The sequence below is a fragment of the Dipteris shenzhenensis genome, chromosome 8 (genome assembly GCF_047967505.1).
Source record: "Dipteris shenzhenensis isolate YYH24624 ecotype China chromosome 8, Dip_SZ_1.0, whole genome shotgun sequence".
Taxonomy (NCBI): Eukaryota; Viridiplantae; Streptophyta; class Polypodiopsida; order Gleicheniales; family Dipteridaceae; genus Dipteris; species Dipteris shenzhenensis.
The window spans coordinates 52,349,266-52,375,094 of record NC_141603.1 but is presented as its reverse complement, the minus strand read 5'-3'; the positions used below and the strand labels follow the sequence as shown (position 1 = coordinate 52,375,094).

General features: G+C 46.0%; 1 protein-coding gene across 2 annotated transcripts in view; it reads left to right on the top strand.

The window, feature by feature from the left end:
* RST1 (ARM repeat superfamily protein) overlaps window positions 1-25,829 on the top strand; it is a 230,421-nt gene that overhangs the window by 142,584 nt on the left and 62,008 nt on the right. For both annotated transcript variants that reach the window (XM_087378094.1, XM_087378093.1), the window contains exon 12: window positions 17,537-17,609. In XM_087378094.1, the coding sequence (XP_087234220.1) occupies window positions 17,537-17,609 (73 nt within the window). The remainder of the gene's footprint in view (window positions 1-17,536; window positions 17,610-25,829) is intronic.

The following is a 25,829-nucleotide window of genomic DNA, read 5'->3' as shown; positions in this document are numbered from 1 at the left end:
GAGATGGATGGACAGCTCCACCCTGTATGTGAGAAACCCAAGTCTGTAAAATATCCTCCGTGAGGCTCTCCTCTGCATAAAAAGCATCCGGAATCCTGACATTGGCAGAGCATCCTCTCCGATGAGGCTCAAGAATCTACAACACCACTGGAAAATGATCTGAGGTGGAAACCCCAGTAGAAATGCATACAGATCCTCCCCTGTCAAGTGCCCAATCGTCTACATAAAATCTGTCAATCCGTGCATGAATGGGCATGTGTATTCTTCTGTTCGACCAAGAGTACAGGAGTGACTGTGGCATAATATAAAAGGCATCATCCAACCAAGTGTCTCTGCCACTGAACTGAAAGAGAGAGGCATCCCAGGCTACCCTCTTCAAAGAATGAATTCCACCCTGTCTGCCTCCCTTTTTGTCTGAAGGCAACTCAACCGTGTTGAAGTCGCCACCAATGATCCAAGAATCTGCAATGGGGGCCCAAGAGAGTAACTCCTTCCAAAAGGAGATCCGCTCCCCTCTGTTGTTGGGAGCATAAAGATTGAGAATACCAATCTTACGCCCTCCAATCAAAATAATGATCCATTGAGCTCTAGAAGGGGAGATAATACCATGACCAGCAACCAAGGGGGGAGTAGAAAGAGAGACCGAAATGCAAGTACCTCCCCTTGTGCCCATAGCAAGTGACCAGAAGGTATGTCCTGAAAGCAGTTTGCCAGACTTAGAGCAATCATTGGCATCCAGCTTGTGTTCCTGGATAAAAAGGATATCAATAGCACCTCCAGTGACGCCTGGATGAAGCTGGTTCCGGATCAGCTACCTACGGCGACGGTGTGGAACTCTGCCTAGGCCGTGTATGTTCCAGCTGACTATCTTCATCGACAGGAGGATGCTGGATGGAAAGGCTTACCCGGCCTAGTAGAGGAGACCAGCTTTCCCTGGGCCGAAACACTCTTGCTGAGGGCAGGAAACTCAACAGGTGAAAGGATCCCCACACCTGCTGAAAGGGAGGCCCTGTCAGAAGGAATCCCAATGACCGGGACCCCTAAGGTGGAGGGCACAAACTCCTCATCATCCATGAAAGTCGCCGAATCTGCCAGTGCCGAAAAAGAATTCCTAATAAGCAAGTCTGGCCGAGGAGTGCGAAGAAGACCTGCACTCGTGGAAGATGGAGGAGAAGGACCTGCCAGGCCTCTATCAGCAGAACTGGAGCTGGGGGTTGAGGAGGCGTGTGGCTGGGGTGAAGAGGAATCAGGAGCCCTCATCTGTGCCTGCACTTTCTCGGTTGTCCTGACTATGGCAGGAACAGCAGTTTGCGGGGAAGAAGTACCTGTAGTCCCCTCGTCAAGGGGTCAGAGACCAAAGTGACTGGGGCTGGGGGATCTAAAGGCCCCTTCTGATGTGGAATTGTAGTGTCTGGGGCTGCAGCAACATCCACCTCTGGAGTCTGGAAGGCGTCTGTCTGAACAGGATCAAAAGTCTCCTCCTAAGGTAAGGGAGCCGCTCTGATAGCTCTCCATCGTGGTACTGGGTGTGCTGCGGGCATTGGGCGCCCTGCTACCCCTGGTGGTCCTGGGGTGCGCGAAGCAGGGCGCCCTGTTGCTCTTGGTGGTCCTAGAGTGCGTGGTACAGGGTGCCGGGGAGGTGCAGTCGTGGTAGTACGTGAAGGAGCCGCAGGAGAAGACCTCTTGGGTCTTTTTCTCTTCCTTGGGCAGTCTCTAGCAAAGTGCCCAAGGGTCCTGCAAATCCTGCACTGGTCCTGTCTACTTGAAATCTCGACTCTCCATCGAAAGAGAGAGCCGTCTGGACGCTGAAGCATAATGTGGTCATCTGAGATGTTAGGGTCAGAGACAATGACCCTAACACGAGGCACCCCATTTGCACTGACTGCCTCTGCCAAGGAAGAAGGCATGCAAGGAAGGGAGGGGATCTCCGTGACCACTCCGAATGTGGCTCCGATAGTGGCAAGCAGTCGATGGTAGACCTGAGGAAGACCAGGAAACCTAATGAACAGTGATATGACCTACCTGTCCTCCTCGACCGGATCGAAGCCCAAGGTGTAGGGCAAAAGAAAGATCCTCCTCGAACCCAAAGCCAGGGGATTAGCTTTGAGAACAAGGGCTGTGGACTCGTGGGAGTTGAAAACCACTTGGAAGAATCCACGTCCCAAAAGTCGAATATCCCTGAGGTGAGGGGTGAGGTCTCCTGGTAACGCCACCAGCATCCAGTCTGTAGCCTGTGATCTGGAAGGGTGTGACCCAGAGATGTAGGCGAAAAGTGATGTGGAGCCCTCTAATTCCACATCTTTCTTGAGCTGCTGCGGCTCGTCTTCTGAAAAAATGACGGTTCTCGCAGCTGGTGGAGGTGGACGGAGATTGGCTGAATGGGGATCCATTCGCCAATCGATGTGAAAAGGCCGATTCTAACACTGAAAAAGCTCCGTTCGTGAAACTACTGCCCAGGACGCCCTGAACGCGGGCGCAGGAAGAAGGAGAAAGAGAGGGTAGGAGAGAGGGGAAGGGAAGGGAAACAGAGGAGTAGGAAGAAGGAGAAAGAGAGGGGAGACGGAGGTAGGCTGAGGGGGAGGCGTGGGGAGCTGAGAAAGGGAGGAAGGGGGCGGGGAAGGAGAGGGACGAGGGTCATCACCTTTCTCTTCAAAAGAATCATCTTGAAAGCGCCATGCATCTTGGTGTAGGGGAAGGAGTACAAAACTAGAAGTAGATCCTCAAGTTCATCGAGCATGTCAAAGACAATAATCCACTGTAACTCAGCCGACTTGCAAAACTCTGACTTCAATAGCACAAGCAATTTCAAATCTTAATACTCAGGGATCATAACTCATGTGAATGAAGGAAACTTCAATGAACTAGCTGGAAAGACAATCGAGATATGGGAGGGGGGGAGAGAGAGAGAGAGAGGAGAGAGTAAGAGCCCACACACATTAGGCGACCGAGATAAGGGTTGGCCTCCCCCAAGGTTTTATTTCAATGTAAAGCTGTTACAAAGTTGACTCACAGGGGAGTAAGAAGATTGATAGAACTTCAATTGTACAAGGGGGCATGAAGGCTCTGAAAGACTTGGTAGGCAGCCAGAAAGTTGTGCTTTCCAATAGCTAGTACTTTCCTTTTAGCCAGAATAGGCCGGCTTTACTAGAAAGCTGAGCTTTCTTCATATATTGAGCGATCCAATAATTTTACTCTGGTGGGCCATGCTTTAAAAATTTAAGCTGATCGGCCCTGCATGTCTGCTTTCCCCCTTAAACGTGGGGATTTTAGCACTCTAGTGCCCTATTACAAATAAAACAAATTCAACACATTTCACCCATTAATGGTTAGCCAAAGCATGTATTCTTGTACTCGGGACTAATCCTAGTCCTCTGTAGGCATCCCACTATGCACATGAAATAAAATCTCTCTCATTGGCCAAAGTCCACTCTCTCTTTGACCGGAGTCAAAACAAAATAATTCTCTTTATTTCTTGGCATAAATACAATTCTGCAACACCCACATGGATGGAGGTCCTTAAGTTTGTGATCTGTGCATCAACCCACTGGTATGTTTGTTGTGTCTGTCGCTTTGAACCTCGACTCCTTCCTCTGCTTGAGGCCTGTTGGTCCATACTTTTTGGATGGAAAAACTCAGTGATCATGCTTTGAGTGGAGTCAGGATGCCTATGTGCCACGTGCAGATGCTTGTTGTGTACGATGCCCTCATCAATGAAGATCAGCAAGCATCTCTCATCCTGAGATGGGATGTGGTGCCAATGCAAGAAATGCGCACTAAAAGGAGGAAGATAGACTTCCCTCAAGGGAGGGGAAGGGTCTATTATATAGGTATTGAGACATGAAGGTAGCGGAGGAGATGGGCTAGATCTACGAGGTCACAACCCTTATTGTATGATTGGCTGTGGTATAAGCATTTTTTTTTTTCAAGAAAATTACTTCATTAGGTATGAATGAAAACCGCGAGAGCAAGCTCAAATGCGGGAGTACATCATGCGATGCATGAAAAAAAAACAGCTCAAAGTGAGCTAATAAAGAACCAAGGCGGAGGCTGAAAATGCCCTCTCAACCCTGAAGGCAACTCAGAGAAGAAAGGAGATCCCCTCCAAACTCTGAAAAGAGTGACTGTCCTAGCAGTGGCTGGTTTGGAGGATCCCTGCATGCTCGCCCAAATAGCCATCAGAGTGTGTACTGTGTCAATCCAAATACTGGCCATAGTCTGGGAAGGGTGAACCTGGATAACCTCCATTGCCTTTGTACACCTGCTCTCCAAATATGCCAAGTTGCAATGCTAGCCAAAATCTCCTAAGACGTGTCTACTGAGGCATGAGCAGCTTTGAAAGGAGTGTGGGGAACATCCTGTAGGGAACAAGACTCCACTGAATGTCGTCGTACAATGAAAGCTGGATCTGGATCATGGCCCTCGAAGAACACCTGTGAGCCAGTAAGAGATAACCAAGCCACTGAACCCCAGGTCATATAGAAAGGTGCTGTATGAAAGATGCTGAAAATCCTAGATTATCCTCACCTGTCTGCACTCCCAAAGGCAATGCTGTACTGACTCAAGGTATAAGCATATTGATGCAGAGTTTTCCAGCAGCTATACACCATTGATGGTGGAAAAATGAAAAATGTGCAATACAAGTGATGTTTGATCCTCATGAAGCTTTGCAAGCATATGAGCCTACTTAAATGAAGGCTCGTGCAAAATCTCATGACCATCGGACACATGCATGCATGATGTAAGCATACCAATGTACAGTTTCTTGCGTGGCAAAAAATGAGAAAATGCACATGCCCCTACGTACAAACAACGTCTGACTCTTATAAAAGGTTGTGAGTATATAGAAATTATTGACAAAGGTCTGTGCAAAGTTTCATGGCCATTGACACATATACATATTGTACAAGCATGCCAATCGACAAATTCTTTAGCATGTATGGTCGAAATTGAGAAAATGTGGATATCCCATCGTACAAATGATGTTTGATCCTTACGAAACTTTGCGAGTATATAGGCTTTACTCTTTCAAAGGTCTGTACAAAGCCTTATGACCGTTGGACAAATACACGTTTGATATAAGCATATCGATGCATAATTTTGTTGAGGTGCACCATGCATGGCAGAAAATGATAAAATGTACATGTACCCTCATACAAATGATGTTTGATCTTTATGAAACTGTGCTAGTATATGGCACTTACTCAAACAAAGGTATATGCAAAGTTTCATGACCATCAAACATAGACATGCATGTTATAAACATATCAATGCACAATTTATTGGCACATATGTACCATGCATGGATAAAAATGAAAAAGTGCATTTCCCACCATACAAATGATGTTCAATTCTTATAAAGATTTTCAAGTATATGGCAATTACTCTAACAAAGGTTTGTGTAAAGTTTCATGACCATCATACGCATACTTGTATGGCATAAGCATAACGATGCATATTTTATAAAACACTGATGCATCATGCATAGTTTTAAAAAAAGTAAGCTCATCTCTTACCATATGAACAATATCTGAACCTTACAAAACTTTGTGAGTACGTAGATGTCATTTAAACAAAGGTCTATGCAAAGTTTCATGACCATCAGACACATATAGATATGGTATAATCATACCAATGCACAATTTCTTGACACATGCATCGTGCATGGCTGACAAGTGTGCATGTGCTATCAGAGACATGATGTCAAGACTCAAGGCCCCCTACAAGTTTGATGACCATATCGTATGGCATTCACTTTTAAATACTCGTGTGCCATGCATGGTAGAAAATGAGAACATGTTTATGTTTCACCATATAAAATATGTCAGACCCTTATTAAATGTCATGAGTATATGGAATTACTCAATCAAATCTGTGTACAAAGTTTCATAACCCCTCAACCCATACTTAAAGCATATAGATGCACAATTTCTTAACACCTATGCACCATGCATTGTGAAAAATGATAAAATGTGCATGCTCCCTCAAACAAACAAATTGTGACCGGCTTCCCAACTCTATTGATACTCTCCCTGAAGAGTGACCGTAACCACCTATAGTGGCCCCAATAGCTCAATATTGGAGCCACAAGAGGCTTAGGAGGCACTAGGGTATAGGAGCAAGAAGTCTGTATGAAAAGTTTTCGGTTTATGGAACTTGCTCATTGTGGAGCTCATTGCTTCAGCACTTCCCCGAGGAATTGAAGGCTGTGAAGGCTGAGGAGGGACAAGAGCTAAATGAAGTGTAGGTGGAAAAGGATGATGTGGAGGAACAGCAGGCATAAGAAGCTTTGGAGGTATGGATACATGACTACCAAGAGGGTGGCTAGTATAAGTATTCTCGTCTCTACTTGCAATGGGTGCGAGGGTGTCTGCTTGGATAGTTCCTGATGAAGTGCCCTCTTCGGCAGAAGAGATGCTGGTCTGGAAACTCCTCATATGTATGTGTCTGCTGCACTTGAGATCCATGGCCGGTGGGGTATGTGATCAATGTAGACAAGGGTTGCGGCAATGGAAACTTCACCCTGGTGGCTCGTGTCCTTGCAAGAGTCTGAGCATACGACAATCTGGCACCTGTGGAAGTAATCATTGTGCCTACGAGACTAGATATGTGCTCCACCACCATACGGCACGAGCTGATCTCATTAGGGAGCCCCAAGAAAAGGATCTGAAATGCAATCAGTTTGGGTGCTGGGGTAGCCATGTGGAAGCGTTTCTGCCACAGCCAAAAGTGGATGACCCTACCCTGGTACACTTATGGTGTACTAGCAAGAACTCTAATCGCCGGATGGGCAGTCTACAAACCAAATGAGAAATAACCCCTACCAAATAGCGTGAACATAGTGAGTCTGACACCCAAATCGCCATGTTGGTGTACACCTAGTCTCAAATCTGCTGGCCTTTGCTTGGGAGGAGCCTGGATGAGCTGCGTCTGACAAAAGCCCTCCTCTATGGCACCAAGTAGCTGCATAATATCAGGAGGGAATGTAACGTGGAGCTCAACTTTCTCTGGTTCAGTGACTGGAGAGGTTTTATTGTCCTCCATTGTCGGGGTTTACGCCAACCTAAGGATGAGGAGTTGCTGCTGAGAAGAGCGATGGTGGATGAAAAAAAGAAAAACCTTTCAAGCGATGAAGTCAACAATTGAACTCGTGAGTAGCCCTCAAGAACAATGAGCCTCAGCCAACAACCAATTCTCTTCATAAGACTGTCACCTGTCTAGGCTCGCAAGCTTGCTGCCCACAAGACCAACAGCGTTGACCTTGTTGGGGCAAGAAGGGTGTGGAAAACTGGGCCTGCAGCACACTGGAAAAGATGTACACAGGAGGGGCAGCAATGGCGCACTGTGTACAGCAAGAAAACAATCTGTAGCACACTGGATATGAGTACCTTTGGCGCAGCAGTGGTACACTGTTGACAGCAGCAAGGTCCCAGGAAACGGGTGCTCTGCTGCATGCTGTTGCATGCTGGAAAGGACCACGAAATGCAACAGAAAAACAGGCCCAGGAGGTGCATTCTACCGCTTAGAAGAGGTGCAAGTGGGAGCCGCACGCTCAGTTGGGTGGAAGCTCCCTCAGCTGCGATACTGCCTTTTTGCATACCTGCAGAGTGTGCTGAGCTTAATCGATTTGTGTTGAAGACTGAAGGCGGTGGGAATTAACGTAATGATTCCTCATTATTACTTTTTTCCTTTGCTTAGTATATCCTGGTTCTGCCACACGTGTAGCTTATTTTGGAATGCCTTCTATTTGTCCTTTTGTCGGACTACAAAGGCAATTTTGTGGCTTAAACAATCACAAAAAAAACATGTTCCAGCTTCTTTTTTTTTGGGCAAAGAAAATTTTTATTTATAATCTGATCATCTGTACAATGCTGTCAAAGAAATGACAGAAAGGTTCACCTCTAATGAGGGCTGCCAGCATACAAAAAAACCTCTTTCTATACATAAGAGGAGACAATTCTAGTAACTTAACTTTCCCCAGTTGAAAAGTCTCACACTATATATCCCAGTCCAAGGAGGAGGTAGATAACTATGGTACTCAGCAGAAAAAAGCAAAGAGTTGCACATGTGCCATCGTTCAACACTGGATCCTTCAGCAGTAGCCTGTGTACATGATATGATCAAGTGGAGAGAAAGATCCAGTTGCTGAAGTCTACTCAGCTGGTTCTTCTTTGACAGGGCATAGTGGAGGGAGGAGCTGTAACTGCATGTCAACCTTAGCACTTGAACATTTGCCTGCCCCTTGAATGTGGTCAGCCAATTCAGCTTGCAGTTGAGTGATCTGATCATCGTAATTATGGAACTCCTAATCCAAAAGAAGCTTTGCCTGAGGCACAACAGAGGATTTTCAGTTAGTGAGCAGAAAACAATCATATCAATTGCTAAAGAGGTGGTCAGCGTGCATGAGTTCATCATTGAATTGACAAGCATTCTTGGAGATCCAAATAAATCATAGGGCATGGGCTCTGATAAGTGACCATTTGGCATAAGAAGTTTTGAGGGCATCTCCCAACAGTATGGCTTTCCAGTTTATAGACTCCCCAATTCTGATTCGCACATGTTTCCATACCTTTCTTGCTCTAGGGCAAGCAATGAAGAGGTGAAAAATATCTTCTCTGTTTACCACACAACATTTGCAAGTGCCATCCCCCTTTCCAATGCTGAGACTTCTACTATTGGTCCAGAGTGCCTTATGCAAGGTTAGCCATAGCAGGGTAGGCATTTTCTCTGGAAATGGGCCGTGGTCCGAGATGGTAGGTTGTTGACCGGCACCCATCGGGCTCCCACCCGTACCCCCTAGGGGGATGGGGCCTATGAGACTCAGGTTTCCGAGACCCTAGACTGCACCATATGGAATTGTAATGGTACCTTATGGTTAGACCCAGGGAACTTCTCGGAGTTTTATACAGGACGAGACATAGTCTTTTACACGGAGACACACCAGAGCCCAGAGCGTCCACTACCGATAGCGAGTGGCTACACATGGGAGTCAGCCTTCAGGGATGAGACGAGGGTTATAGGAGGAGTCCGAGGATCGGGCGGGGTCGCAGTATTGTACAGGTCTTCCCTCGTTGGAGCCATCTCCATTGAGAGGAAGGACGCACACTCCCGATTCATGTGGATCCGGATCCGACGCAGAGACACCCGTGACCTTTTCATAGCAATATGCTACTTCCCGCCAGACACATCCCACTTCGCCAGAGTGGCACGAGAAGAGGGTGAGACATCGCCATATGCACCCTTACATTAAGATATCCCAAACCTTTCAGCCCGCGGGGAAGTTCTCCTTGTTGGGGACTTCAACGCCAGGACGAGTACGCGACAGGCACCACTCCTGGACTTCTGAGACGACTCTATCATGGTGCCAAACATGGACCTAGATGGAGCAGGTATGACAAGGACCTCATCGGACTGACACGGGCTTGTTACACCATATGGACACGCGCTCCTTGATTTGGACAGGATGCATGATCTCATCATCTACAACGGGCTCGACCTATGGCCCTCCTCAGGTGGTTTTACTTGCTTCCCACACGGGGGGGGGGAGGGGGCACTAGTGTAGTAGATTACATCATGGGATCCCCTACCTTCACTTCATGTATCACCGACTTCACCGTAGCACCACTGCCTCCAGGAGCTGATCACACATACCTATTCTTCAATATCGCCACCCCACGCTTAGCCACACCACACACACCACATAGGAAGCACGACACCTACCACGACATACACTTTGATCACAGCCTCTCACCGGCCTACCCTGGACGCCTAAACAGACTCCTAACCTACATCGATCACATATCACTCATAGAGGACCGTGCTGCCCTGATTAGTCGCACACTCCACGAGGCTGTCCTCCAAATCTTTCCCCACACCACGCAGTCCACTAGACCACCACCTCTTGGTTCTGTACCCTGCAACAATTGGTACGATGCAAAGTGCAAGGCTTATCGCCGACAGCTCCGACTTGAAACCAGATGTCACCTCCCGAACACACCAGACACGGTACGCAAGTACCGACGTCTCGTACGTCAGAAGAAGCAGGCTTTTCTTCGTCAAAATGAGGAGGAGCTACTGCACATCTTGTACAGCAGCAACTCTAAGGATTTTTGGCGGAGATTCCTTGAGCGTAGGTCTCCATCACCCCTCACCGACACGAGAGTCTGGCACACGTATGCACACCATCTATATGATGTCCCACACCAGCCCACTCCAGACCTCATACACACACCTCGTCCCACCACCTGCACGTTGTTCACCAGAGGGGGAGTCAAGGACGCGACATTGAAACTGCACAATGGCCAAGCTAAGGATCAGGAGGGGCTATGCATTGAGTTTATCGCATATGGGATCGACACGTTAGCCCCGATCCTAGCAAAGCTATACAATGACGATGTTTGCCTTGGCTTCCCCCGCACTTGGATACTCAACACCATCACCCCCATCCACAAGGTAGGGGATCCCATGGACCCGAGTAACTACAGGACTATCATGATTGGACGTGATGTCCAAGATCTATGCAGCTGTATTGGATGCATCGGTCAGCCTATTCGCAGAGATGAGAGGGCTTAGAGCAGAGGGTCAGGCCGGTTTCAGGTGAGACCATGGGACTATGGATCACATACTCACACTTAGGAGTAGAGGCTAGATCATGGAAGGAGAGGGTATACTGTTGCTTTGTGGATTTCCACAAAGCCTTTGACACAGTATCTTGAGCTCGTCTTATCACACGCCTACACACACTGGGATTTGATCAGGAGATCATCTGGACAGTCATGGCACTGTATGAGAAAGTCTCAGGCCAAGTTCGTACAGGCGCAGGTTGGACAAATGAGATCCTGAGTACCATAGGGGTCAATCAGGGTTGTCTCTTATCACTGACCCTGTTTGGCCTCTACATCGATGAGCTTGAGACTTTCATGGGGACGTTGGGAGGGACCGGTTGCTCACTTGCCGGAATCATCATCATGATTCTTCTTTATGCAGATTACGTGGCACTCTTGTCGTCCACACCCGAGGGGCTCCAGTGACACCTGGATGCACTGCAGGCTTTTTGTTTATCCCATGATTTAGAGGTTAACCTTGGCAAGACCAAGGTCATGATCTTTAACACCTCTCGAGCAAACATGCAAGGGAAGCGGTTTACTTTTACTTTCGGTGGGTCACCAGTTGAGATCGTATCCTCATACACTTACTTGGGGGTCATCTTCTCCGGCCCGATCTTCAGGATGAGACCAGCGATGTAGGCCAGATTGAGCAGGGGATACGCCTCACTAGCTCGGTTAGAGAGACAGTGCTTTCACTCCCACTTCCAAGACCCTCGGACCAAGGCTTTTCTCTTCAACTCCTTGGTCCGACCAGCCGGTATGTATGGTAGCTCTTGTTGGGGGCCTAACATGTCAGAGATAGAGTGGACACGGGTGGAGCGTTTGTAGATCCTCATGCTCTCATGGATGATCCGGGGGAAACTGTCTGTACCACATCACATCATTCAGGCCGAGTTTGGTGCTTCTCCACTCGAGCTAGATGTAGCCTTTCAGACCATCACATATCTACACCGGGTTAGATCATATGGGGACTGCACATCAGGGAGACAGAGGCTGCCATGGTTGGCTCTTGATTCCTCCATGAGGTTGGCAGCAGAGGGAGACGAGCGATGCTGGTATGCATGGACTCACAGATGGTTTGTGAGACTAGGGTTCCACATCGATAGGATACCTCCTTTTCAGTACAGTTTAGATGCCCCTCCGGTACTCCCACCCACCATCCCGATTGGGCCACATACCAACGAGGTCATTCGAGAGGATCTCTTGCAACTACACACCTTTAGGACTTGGTTGGAGTTGATTGAGCTTCCAGTGAAGCTGAGTTTCTACAGAGATTACTGTCTTTGCATTTCGGAGGAGGGATTCATCACACCACCGGGGTACACTGAGCTTCATATGCCTCACTCACTACGGATCTCCATCAGACAGTTTCGGGTATCATCACACCGCCTCCGTATAGAGAGTGGCAGAGCAGAGGGGATTCCTAGGGAGCATCGCTTATGCATATTGTGCAACTGTCAGGAGGTTGAGTCGGAGGAGCATTTTATTTTTAGGTGCGCAGTGTACTATGAGATCCGAGGTCGCTACCACTGCCTCTTCAGAGACGGCTCCAGGCTCCTTTCCAAATTCCTCGCCTACCTAGATCAGAGATGCCTCTCGCGGCCTTCATTCACGAGGGAGTCCGACATAGAGAGTACTTACTCAGGCGACACATCATCAGACACCTCTCAGAGTAGGATCACAGAGTTCTTCCCATCGAGTGACATTGGTCGTCCAGTCTCTAGCCGCCGACGTGACAGAGACCCTGACCCGACGATCGCAGCACGACACATGAGACATTGAGGGGACACACAGATCACTCTGGGGGACCTCTCGTCATTGTTTAGACCCGGGATACGTCCCATGGGAGTCACGGTGGCTCTGGTCTTGCGTCGAGCCTCGTCCAGGAGACCAAGACGCATGGCGTCCCTTGACGGGCACCAACGTCCCATCACCGGCTATGCACCAACCACGGGGACATAACATATGGAGGATTCCGCTCCGCTCCAGTCCTTTTCCTTTCATTGTTACATCCATATGTATTTGATTATGTATGATCAGACTTAGGATTCAGCACGGGTGATGATGCTCGTTTCAGTAGCTCCACCCTTATTGTGATTTGTATCAGGTTTTCTTTCAGGCTCATAGACCCATCGGTCTTCCGAAGACTCTAATAAAATTTCTTTCTTTCTTTCTTTCTTTCTATTCCATATCAACTCAAATCTGAGTGCCCACTTTTTGGCATTATCGAAACAGTGCCACCTTTTGTTTAGCTTAGAGACAACCTCCTCTATGCCTTCTGAAGGTGTGGGTATTGGTAAAAGAGATGAGCTGCCAACCCACCCAAACTCTCTGGAGAAGTCAAGTACCCTACCTCCATTCTAAGAAATATCCCCCTCCCACAGGTGCAATCTTCTCATGACCAGCTCTTGATCTGCATTTTATAGTCTGAACTCTCTTCTTATCTCAAGCCAAGTTTTCCATCTAAAGTTGTTCTTGTCCCAAAGATCACCCCAGCTAGAAACCCCCTTCTTTTCCAAGTGCCAAGCTCTTTAAAAATCATCATCACTTAGCTGCTGCTGCCTTGGAAAAAAAGTAGAAACCCATATGGAATCCAGGGTCATGTAACTTCCTTTCCCCGTGAGTGTGATGAAACATTTAATCTGTTCAAAGGCTCCCCAAAGAGTTTTCCACAGTTGGCTTCCTTTGGTAGAGCAAGGCTCTGGGTTTCCAATAGCTGTCAAAACAAGGTAGTCTTTCCATCTTGGGGCTCTAAGAGGTCTGACATGTTTAAAGTTCCTGAGCAGAAGGTTAGCCCAGTCTCTATCAGGATTGGTAATTGCTTTTATTACCCACGTGGCTGCTAGTTTGTAGGCAGCCAATTGGATATTTATTACCCCCAGCCCTCCTTCTTTTCTTGGCTTGGTACAAAAAACCCATTTAACTTTAGCAATCCTTCTTCTGGTGTCACTCTCACCCCATAGAAAGGATCTACATATCCTTATGAATTCTTCTAGTTTTGCTTTGGATGGGCACCAGCAAGAGAGATAGAAAATAGCCATTGGATAGATACAGTGATTTAGGACAACTCTCCTCCCTGCTAGGTTTGCCTATAGCCCCCTGATACTGTTTAGCTTCATCTTGACATTGAAACCCATGGGGATACCAAGCAGTCTGAATATCTGACCATGAGGTATCTTTTTGCATCCCAGCTGGTCTAATAAATTTAGATTGTCACCTGTTAATACAGCATACCCTGTTTTGGTGTGATTAATCCTTGACCCAGATGTTGTGCAGAAATTGTCCAAGCACTCCATTGCTGTTTGGATGTCCACATCTGTGTTTCTGATTGTGAGGGTGGTGTCATCTGCAACTTGTTGATTGACCAGCTGGTTCCCTGAGGGGAGTTCTATGCCATTTGATTTCTCCTGCTACTACTTGATCTTTAATCAGCCACCCCTAGGCTTCAGCAGCAATTGCAAATAAGAGAGGGGCAAGAGGGCACCCTTGTCTAATGGATCCTTTTAGCATAAAACTCTGAGACATCTCCCCATTAACACAAACCTTTGCAGAGGCATTGGAAAGTAGCAAGGCTACATAGGATATGAAAATCTTCCCCAAACCCAAGCTATTAAAAAACTGCAGAATAAAGTCCCAGTTGAGTTTATCATACGCCTTATCAAATAAGACAAATCTCCTGTTTTGTTTCCTCAACATGTGTACAACCTTCCCAGAGATTGATAATTGCCTCCAACAAGTGTCTGTTCTTTATGAATCCTTTTTGTTCTTCCAGAATCCACTTGTCCATTTTGTGTGTGAGTCTCAAGGCCATTGCTTTAGCAAATATCTTGTAAGAACAGTTAAGCATGGTTAGGGGTCTCCAATTTTTTAACACTATTCTGTCCCCTTCCTTTGAAATAACTTTGATGACACCTCCATTTAAATGCTCTGGGAGCAGCCTCAATTGGATACTCTCATTCCAAACATCCAGTAGAGAAGGACCAACAGTATCCCAAAAAAATTTGTAAAATTCAGCAGGGAATCCATCCTCTCCAGGAGTTTTTCCATCAGACATTGCAAAAACAGCCTCTTTGAGCTCTTTAAGGGAAAACACTGAGAGGATTGCCTGGCTGTATGACACTTAAGTCTTGCCTCTAAAACATTGTGGTCTGTTAGATCCACTGTGCTAAGCAGGTTTCTGAAATGGCTGACAATTATCTCCATATTTTTTGTTTCTGAAAGGGCCAGCTCTCCATCTTCCTTTTGCAGCAAAGGTATTTCCTCCTGTTTTCTTTTTTTTCTGATCCTCCTGAAGTTTTCTTTGGTTGGCCTGTCTATCTTGCCTGCCCACCACTCTTTGAAGTAGATGTTCGCATTATGCAGTTTAATCTGCTCTTGGATTCTGATTTCTTTCCTTTTGAGCAATAACTGTTATTGGGCATTGGTGTCATTGCATCTAGCCCTTTATTCTAGCTCCTCAATGTCTTTCTTTAGTTTATCCATCCTTTTGACTCTAATAGTTGCTCTGTTCTTTCTGGCTTCCTTGAGTATTGCTTGTACCTTTTCAATAGCATCTTTCCATCCTTGTGCCTTAGAGTCAGTTGCTGCAAAAGAGAAGGACCACCTCTCTATTATCTGTTTTTGAATAGTCTGCAGTTTAAAGAGGGAAGGGTCAGCCTTGAACCAGGAGGAGTTACCTTTCTTTCCAATACCCATGTCTAGAGAAGCCAACACTGGTTTGTGGTCAGAGAGAGGGAGAGAGTAAAAAGTGACTTGCTTGATATCTAGAGCTTGATCAATCTCATTGATTGAGCCAAATAAAACTCTGTCTAGCCTAGCTTCTCTTCTTAAGTCCCCTACCTATCTATTGCTCCAAGTAAAAATACTAGGAGTCCCAATGTCTACTACTTGGAGAGATTCTTTGACATCTTCCCACAGCTGAAATTCGGAACCCCTGAGAGTTGAACCCTTCTGCATCCATCTATCTTTAGTAGACTCAACCATATTGAAGTCCCCCAGGATGATGCAATCACTCCCTAAGTTCATCATTGAATCCCATGTAATCCTCCTTTCCAGAGAGCCCGTGGGAGCATACACTGAGACCACTGTAAATCAGAGGCTTTTTATCATGAAGTCCAAGGCAAACCACCTGTGATTGGGGTCATGTCTGCATCTGATAACACAGTCCTGATAGTGAGAAAGAAAGAAAGAAAGAAAGTCTTTTAACATCCATTGGAGACCAAAAGGTCTATGGGACAGCAAGAAACCCTCTAGTACATCTGCTTTAGGGAGGGCACATGGCAGCTCCCAAGGAGTGCAAAAAGCAATCCCAATTATTTAGAGTACCTACATGATATTTTGGAAGAGTAAACAGCCATACATCAGTTCAAGACTGAGAGTCTTTTGGTTTTGATTTAAACTCTCTGATTAGTGCTACCCCTTCACGGTAAACTGCCCATTTTCCATCCTTTCTGGCAGCCCTGACTTTAGCTAATTGAGTTGCCTTAATCTTGAGTTGAGTTTGTGTAAGCTCCTCTGCTATCCATACTTTGGTGCCCTTCAGTTTGTAAGATTGTCGAAGAAACTTGATCCGCATATCTTTTGACTTCAGTGTAAGGATTGCATGACCTCTATAGTGCAAAATAGAAGCTGGCCTCATCATCCAGCTCATCATCATTCACCCATTCGATGTTGGGCAAACTTGATTTGATCTTTGTCAATATTTCACTATATGTATCCTCCTCTTTGTACCAATCTTTTGGGAGCCCCCCTATTCTAATCTTCAGCGCATTATCACATCTAGCTTCGTGTTCTTTAATCTCTGCTTGGATATCAGACTTACTTGCTTTGTTGTCCACTTCCACAAACACTTCCTTCCTAGCAGTTTGTACTTCAGTGTGAACAAGATCTTTGACTGTAGAGACTAGCTGTAGGGTAGGGGGGGAATCCTTACAAGATTTTACATCCACATCAATTACTGCCTGCTTACCAGGCCCTTCCAAGATGTGAAGTCGGGCCTTTACTTCTGCGAGCTCCAATTGTAGCTCTCTCACTGCCTACTGCAGATAAAAAATCTGATCCTGTTGCCCGAGGATGGGCCGTTTTGAGCCTTCTTGTTGGTAATTCTGTGCGTATGGAGAGGGTGTCATGGCTGCAACTGTAGAGTACCGAGTCCTAATGGATGTTGAAGGAGTTGAGGGGGTTGAGGGGGACTTGGAGGAGAGGGTAGGCCAATCCATAGTTGGCTGTATGATGAACCCCTTGGCTTAACCTAACCCCCGGGTTGGGTTGGGGGTTTATCCCAACTCGGGGTTAGGGAGGACTAGAACTAGACTAGGATTAGACTAGGTACGGACGGGAGATATTGAGGATGGAGAGGTGTTGATGGGTAAAGGTACGGCTGTACGGGAGGTACGGCTATATCACTTTAACTTCTTGTAAAGCAAGAAAAGTTGGAGACAGTGAATTGTCTCTCAGCCATTTGGCTAACTCCTAACTCCTCTAAGGGTCAAACATGTTCCATCTTTGTGTAGTTGAATTGCTGACTCTATGGACTGAGGTGTGACATATTACTATGAGATGCGCATGGCCAACTGACAATGAGTCATTAGGTCTTAGTGCATAATGAATCTGAATGAACATAAAATTTAGAATGCTTTGCAACTACTTTTAGAATAAGATGAGTGGCCTCCTAAAACTCTTCTTGTTATTTTTTTAAATGGCACTTACAACCAAGAGTAATTTTCCCAAGTCTAATTGAAGATATTTTAATTGTTGTGATCATGATGTGCTTTTTTATGCAGTTTGAGAGTGTCTTCCATTTTAATTGCAGTCGGTATGTGTAAACTCATTTTGTTAAGTAAATTTAAGGTCGGAGTGCATAATATGAGACCATTATCTGGTTATGGACTCGTGCTAAAATACTTTACTGCAATTTTTTCGCTGTACTGCAGACTTTTACACGGCATGGGCTGTCACATGTGATTGGTTTCCTGAAATTCCTTCCAACTCTCTTTTGGCAGAAAGGTATCATGAACTCATCTTTGATTTCCATATTCTGGATGATGTGGGAACATGCTTAAATGAAAAAGTTCCATGGGACTGAATGCACATCTGTGTGTGTGTCCCTCCCCATCTGTGTGTGTGTGTCCCTCCAAAGATGCACGGGGGTTTGAACATACTCAAGATTCAAATGCATATAATTGCTCATAGGGGAAAAATGATGTTGCAGTTTATGCAAGGGGATTAGCCCTGGGCTTATATGATCCGCTCTTTTTTGTTGCATATTGATAATTCTGCTTTTGGGCATTGGCAGCCTACATAGTGGGATTTTCTATTTGGCTCTATTCAAGGCAAGATCAGAGGCTGCCCTTTTGTCTCTCGTTTGCTTCTTGATTGGAAGCATATCTTATCCCACTTGGAATGGAATGGTAGGGATTCTTTGTTGGGAAATTCCTTGAGGGCTGAGAATATTTATTGGTCCAAAGTATTTCACCTAAATCCAAAACTCCGTGAGGAAGTCTGAAAAAGTCTCTAGAGTCACACAAATCATATCCTAGGATCACTTTAAAGTTAGACAAGAACAACGTCCAAGTGGATTCTCATGATTGTAAAATAATATGGTCCAGTGTTTTATCTCCTTCTGGGTATCCACAACAGTCATTCCTAACGTTGAAATAACAATTCATGTTGGAAAATGAAAACAAAGGCAAAACCTAAGTCTTGCCCCTCCCCATGACATCCACCACAGGTTTGGTCACCCTGTTTCTGCTTCTCCTGGCCCCCGTTCAGCCTTGGCACACCTGTGCCATATCTCAGCAAGGCAACCTGATCAGTCCGACACCCCCTGGAGCATTTTCCCTCTGCTCACTCTCAGCTCTTTCTCTCTTCAAGACAGGCCAGTCTCACACGCCCTGAGGATCGCCATTGGACAGATGCGGGCTAGTCTCATTAGCTGAGGATTGAGACAGGGAGAGCCACATGTACAAGTAGAGAGCAATGAATCTGCAAACTATACACGCCGGAGGAGGTGGAGACAGAGGAGCATTTCTTGTGTGTGTGTCCAATTTACTATGAGATCCGATGGCCATATCATTTTCTCTTTCAAGAGGGGTGTGGTTTTGGGCCTCTCTCTCGGTTGATTCACTATCAGGACCAGGTTTGCATTGGCCTCCATCTAATGGAGATGCGACAACATAGAGAGAACCCGCTGTGTCAGATCAAACATTAGGAGAAGACAACGCCACGGGAGACAGAGATGGATAGAGCCCAGTGACATGTCATAGATCTCTATGCATTTGAGTCTGCCCCCAAATATGGTGGAGTAGAGGAGGAGATGGATGATATGAGGGCTGTGTGGGAAGAGATGATAAGGAGAGATGCAGGCACCACACATGATGCATAGACTGACTAGGGTATGCACGATGAACAGCCCATCAGAGCCTTGCTTGGAGGGCATTGCCCGAGTAGGGGCGTCACTCTCGACGTGGCCCATCGGATACAGAGATCTTAGAGACTATGCCCCCCACCACTGAGAGAGACGACCTAGCAGACAGATACACGATATTTTTACTGCTCACAGGAGAGCCACCATGGCACCTGGTTATGCATTTTGATTTTGAGATTGAGTACTAGTTTTGAGCTTTGAGCTTTGAGCTTAGTTTCGTATAGTACTTAACAAAGGGCCTTAGCGAGCCCTCTACTTCAGCCCATAGTGGCTTGTATGAGTTACTCTATGATTGCACTTTGTCTCATAGGCCTCTCTACGAAAGATGGCCAGCAAGGAATGTTCGAGCCTCTCTACGAAATCCCCTTCAACTCCAACAGCCTCAGCCAATAGGGCCCGATATGCCACAGTTGCAGCCATGACACCCTCTCTGTATGCACAGGCCTGATATACCACAGCCAAGACTCTCCCCGTTTTTGCACACATACCTATGAAGAGGCTTGGACATACCCATAATTACAAGAGCAGGTAAGAGAGTTAAAGATGCAACTGATAGATGTAGTAATAGCTAGAATTCAGGTTCTTGAAGGACCTGGCAAGCAGGCAGTAATTGATTAGGTCCTAAAATCTTGCAAGGTTCCTCCCCCCCAGCTAGTCTTTACAGTCAAATATCTAGTTCACATTGAAGTACAAACCGCTAAGAAAAAAGTGATTGTGGAGTTTGATACAAAAGTAAATAAAGCTGATATTCAAAAAGACATTAAAGAACATGCAGCTAGATGTGATAATGTCTTGAAGGTCAGAGTAGGGGGACTCCCTGAAGGATGGTATAAAGAGGAGGACTCTTTCAATGACACTTTAACACATGTCAAAGTAGCCATGCCTAACATTGATTGGACGGTTGACAAGGATGATGATGTCGATGTGATGATGATGAAGCCAGAGCAACTCAAATCTCACAGTCTATAGGTCATGCTATCATTATGCTTAACTCACAAGACCTACATGTCAAGCTTCTCCGACAATCTTACAAGTTGAAAGGGACTAAGGTGTGGATAGTTGAGGAACTTACACGAGCTTAATTGAAAAATAAGGCAACAGAATTAGCTAAGGTCAAGGCTGCTAGGAAGGAAGGAAAATGGGCAGTATATCGTGAAGGCATAGCAATCATTAAGGGGTTTAAATCTAAGCCAAAAGACTCTCAGTATTAAACTGATGTATGGCTGATTATGTTTTTTCCCAAGCTGTAATGTAGGTACCCTAAATAATTGGAGTTGCTTCTTGCACTTCCTGGGAGCTTCCATGTGCCCTTGCGAGTATGCCATATTAATGGTGCCATGACAAATGAAGAATACATGGATTATTTCCCATGTTCTTTAACGCTCTAGGCATAATTGGTTTTATTGCTCCTATCCCCACATTATCACTTACTGCGGTGTTGTGATTTTGGATTGTCAATCTATCAGTTCCCAATCATGGAGGACCGATGCTTCACGAACCAAGGATATCCAAGCAAGATTTGATAAGATTGCTTGGGGAGATCCAAGATTGTGAATGAAGCAGATGTACTAGAGGGTTTTTTATTTTCCCATAGACCTGTTGGTCTTCCGTGGACGTTAATAGACTCTCTCTCTCTCCAACTACAGATACGTGACATCTTTGCGTCTCATTGGAGGGATACCACCACTCCCGGATATGTCCTCGGAGCTTTCACTGGAGTCTCTTGAGAGCTTTTGAGAGTGTGTTTTTGAGATCATTAGCTTAGCTTAGCACTCAGCAAGGGCCTTAGCGAGTCCTTTGCTTCAGCCCATGGTGGCTTGTATGAGTTATTTTGTTGATTGTACTTTGTCTCAGGCCCCCAGGCCTCGCGAAGACGTTAATACAACTCTCTCTCTCTCTCTCTCTCTCTCTCTCTCTCTCATTGTGACCAAAAAATGCTACACAAACTCTGACAAAACCCGGGAACAAAAATGCAGGTTTATAAGCAGGAAATTAACTCAATGGACAGTTATGGATGCAGAGATACCTTGGGGAAGACATCTCAACATATAAAAGGCATCTAATTTACAAAATCAAAGCTAGTTCACACAATCTTGAGATAGAGAGGGGTAGATGGGTAAGACCCACGATCCCCAGAGAGGAAAGAATCTGCAAAATCTGCTCCACGGGGGAGGTGGAAAATGATCAGCATGTACTCCCGAGATGTAGAGCCTACACAACTACTAGAGAAGGCTATAGGGACAACAGAGATCTAAACTGGAGACACCAGCAAGCTAGGAAGCTACTTGAAGGAAATTTTGGAACATCGCAACAAAATACTGGGTCTAGCACACAAGCTAGCCCAACAAGTACTCCATACATGATAAGTTTGTAATATTTTCTCTCACTGGATGTAAGGGATCACTATTAATTGATAGTGATCGCCAGTCCTGTAGATCCTGAAGGAGGCCAAAGCATGGAAGCAGAGGGTTTAGCTTTGTGGATTTCTGCAAAGCATTTGACAAGATACCATAGGTCTGCCTCATTAGACGATTGCAAGATCTGGGCTATGACCAGGGAGTCAGAGGAGCATTTCATCTTCAGATGTCCAGTATATTATGAGATCCGAGGCCGCTTTTACTGTCTCTTTAGAGATAGCTTCGGGCTCCTTTCCCGCTTCCTCGACTTCCAAGACCAGTGATGTTTAGCTTCCTTCATCCATGAGGCATTTAGATATTGGGAGCGCTTACTCAGGTCACGGAGACAGGGGCAAGACACACGCATGAACTCTGCCTAGAGCAGGATTACACAGCAGGATTACACAGTTTTTCGAGTGAGACCACACAGGTGTTCACCCCACAGGCTCTCGACACTAACGGGACCTTGAGCCAGCGACATGACGTATCAAACAGGGGATAGACTCAGAAATGACACATAAGAGTCACAGGGACAATGCATGATGCAGAGGTTGACCATAGCACGCATGATAGATGGCGTGCCCATTCATGCTCTACTCAGAGGAGACAATTCGAGCCAGGGTGTCACTCTTGATATGGCCTATCGGATATAGAGATCACAAAGACCACACCTCTCGCCCACAATGAGAGATTACTCGACCAACATAGGTATAAGACATCTTTGTATCCTATCGGAGAGCCACCTGCATATGTATTTGGAGCATTAGGCTTGAGTGTTTGAGCTTTTGAGACCATTAGCTTAGCGCTTTAGCACTCAACAAGGGCCTCAACGAGCCCTTTGCTTCAGCCCACAGAGGCTTGTTTGAGTTACTTTCTTTCACATCCACGCGTTTGTCTTTTGAAACACAAGGTTGTCTTTTATCACAATTTTCAAGTTTTCACACGTTTATCTTTTCAAACACAAGGATTCATAGTTTAAAAAAAGGCAGGAAATTTGAAATTCTAGTTTCCACACGTTTCTCTTTTCAAACACCAAGGTTTATAGTTTTGTTTGTTTAAGTTTCGACTAAATCACACACCAATCTCCTCTAATATGCCTCATTGATTGTAGCTCCCAAATTCTTCCATCAAAACATCTCTCCTTTATCTCTTCTTGATCGTCGCCCACTCATTTTTTCTCCTCATTGGTAAGATTTTTTATCTCAATCGTACTTTCTCTTGTGCCCTTCCTCTCTAAATTTTCATCAAACACCAAGGTTTATAGTTTTGTTTGTTTAAGTTTCGACTAAATCACATACCAATCTCCTCTCATATGCCTCATTGATCGTAGCTCCTTTATCTTGTCTCGATCGTCGCCCACTCATTTCTCCTCTTCATTGGTAAGATTTTCTATCTCGATCGTACTTTCTCGTGTCCTCCCTCTCTAAATTTTCATCTCTCTCACTCTTCTCTCTCTCTCTTTCCTCTCCGCTCTAGTCTACGTTTCCTCTCATCTTAGTCTACTCTCTCCCCTCCTCTTCATTTCCCCCCTCTCTCTCTCTCTCCCTTTCTCCTCACCTTTTCCCTCTCTCTCACTTGCTCGGGGGGCTCACTCATCATATGTAACCCTATCACGTGAGTTCAACAGAAGGATTTTTTTTATTTCTAAAATTTACAGAAATAAATATACATAAGGGACTATTTAAAATAGTATTGGAAAAAATTTACAGATTTGTATAGAAAAGGGGTACATTTATAGTTGTGTGGCTTAAAACTTTGAGCTGAGATGAGATGTGCACTCCTCGACTCTCTGATACTTACACATGTAGTAGCTACTCTTTGTTGGTGCGTACTTTATCTCAAAGTCCCATGAGGCCTTCCGAAGACATTCATCTCTCTCTCTCTCTCTCTCTCTCTCTCTCTTTCAGCACTTTGCATATGGACAGGAGGTTTTGACCTCGGTTCTAGCAGAGCTGTTCAACCATGCCATATTCCATGGCTTCTCGCCTACCTGCAGCACTACCACCATAGTACCGATTCATAAGGCAAGTGATACAACACTCTTATGATTGAATACACTCTGGCTAAGATATATGGGTCAGTACTAGAGAGGGAGATCAATAGCCACACACAGGGTCATGGGCAGCAGGTTCTCGGACGAGCAGGTTTTCGGAGACATTCTACACTTGCTTTGTAGACTTTCGTAAGGCATTTAATACTGTCCCACGCTCCTACCTGATCAGGAGGTTATAGGAGCTACAGCCCCCAGAGATCATGATCTGGGGGGTTATGAGTTTATATGTATCCATTAGAGGGAGGGTATGTGCCCCAAGGGGTCTATCAGATTGGATTCAGAGCACTATCGGAGTGAAGCAAGGCTACCTCTCACCGACTCTCTTCAGGCTCTATATTGATGAGATCACATCCTTTGTAGATCGCCTAGGTGGAGAGGGTTCACTTATGAATGACGTGATGCTGCATATATTGTTGTATGTAGAGGACATCGTCCTCATATCATCCTTAGTAGAGGGAGTGCAAAAACATCTAGAAGCCCTGGAGGTTCCGGGGAGAGAGAGAGACTTGAAAGTTAACCTTGGGAAACCCAAGGTTACCATCTTCAACACCTCACGAGTAGTGTCCCGTCGCCATAGCTTCACGTACCGAGATGAGCCAGTGGAGATAGTGCAGTCTTACGCATATCTGCGGGTAGTGTTCACCGGACCAGGTTTCACAATGATTCACACAGGTTCATCATGACTCACACGAGGACAGGGTGCCTTGGCCCGACTAGAGAGGCGGTGACACTTCCAGGACCCTCCGACGAAGGGTTGGCTTTTTGACACCTTGGTGAGTACCACTGCCATGTATGCAACACCTTTATGGGGGAGTGACATTTCAGTTGACAGAGTGGAAGAGATTTGAGAGGCCACAGGTGACTATGGGATCTAGGATGATTCGAAGTAAGTCGTTGGTCCTCCATCAAATTATACAGGCAGAGTTCGCCAGGACCCCTCTCCAGGTTGATGCCATCTTTCAGACAATGGCGTTCCTCCAAAGAGTTCAGGCCTTACCCCAGTGGAGATTACTGAAGCTAGCATTGGAGTCTTCTAGGTGAGTGGCAAAGGGCGATGTTGATACAACATGGTATGCATGGGTATCCACATGGTTTGATAGTCATGGCATTCAGATGGACAAACTTTCCCCCTTTCAGTACAGCATGGATGCACCACCCGAGATGATCGTGTGAGATGAGATTGACCGTATCATACGGTTGGACCTCCTCCAGCTCTATATGTCTAGGGCTTGGGGTGGAGAGGAATTTCCCACCAAGATTCATTTCTACCATGACCACTTCTTGAGGGTCTCGAAGCATGGTCTCATCATCACACCTCGGTATCTCGAGGACAGGAGAGTCTCACATGCACTGAGGATCGCCATCGGCCGGTTGCGAGTCTTGTCACATCAGCTGTGGATTGAGGCAGGGAGAACTCCAGGCATACCTAGAGAGCAGAGGATCTGTAGACCATGCCAGATGGGAGAGGTTGAGACAGAGGAGCACTTTTTATGCATCTGCCCAGTCTACTATGAGATCTGAGGGTGGTATCACTTCATCTTTCAGGAGGGGTATGGCTTTAGTCCGCTTACACGGTTGATTCATTTTCCCAACCAGGTTTGTGTTGGGCGCTATCTGATTGAGATGCGACGACATAGAGATACACTGATGCGACAGAGACCAGAGAGCAGCAGGGAGCGATGCCACAAGTTCCCGAGATTGACAGAGCACATATTAAATATTTCTATTCATGTAAGTCAGCTACTGGGGTGGATGAGAGAGAGGAGCTTGAGGAAGTGAGAACATCATGGATCAGCAGTGAGCGCCTCCACCACGATGTTGCCAGACGAGAGGTACACGCTAAGCATGCCACACGGAGAGTGACTAGAGCACGCACGATCGAGGTCCGGTCTATTTCAGCCCTCCTCAAAGGAGACCGCCAGAGATGAGGTGCCACCGTCACCCTCAACGTAGCCCACCGAATACAGAGATCGAGGAGACCACGCCCTCCATCACATCCAGAGCCAGCTCGACAGATGCAGATACGAGAGCTCCTTGCATCCCATCAGAAAGCCACCAAGGTTGAAGGTACTTGGATATATGGAGCCTAGGCATGTACTAGGAGCTTTAGTTTCGAGCACCTGATACTCCTATGCTTTTTATTGCCATGGAGAGCGCTTTCGTCATCTATGCATCTCATAGCTAAAGAAGATAGAGGTGTTGGTCCATAGGAGTATCTAGATGGTTTCAATTGCAGGGCATGTCTTTTTATCACCTACCACCATACCAGTACTCACTAGATGCCCCGTTCTTGCGCTTGACACAGAAGGAGATCCATTAGATCATTTGTGATGACGACCTACGACAGGTTT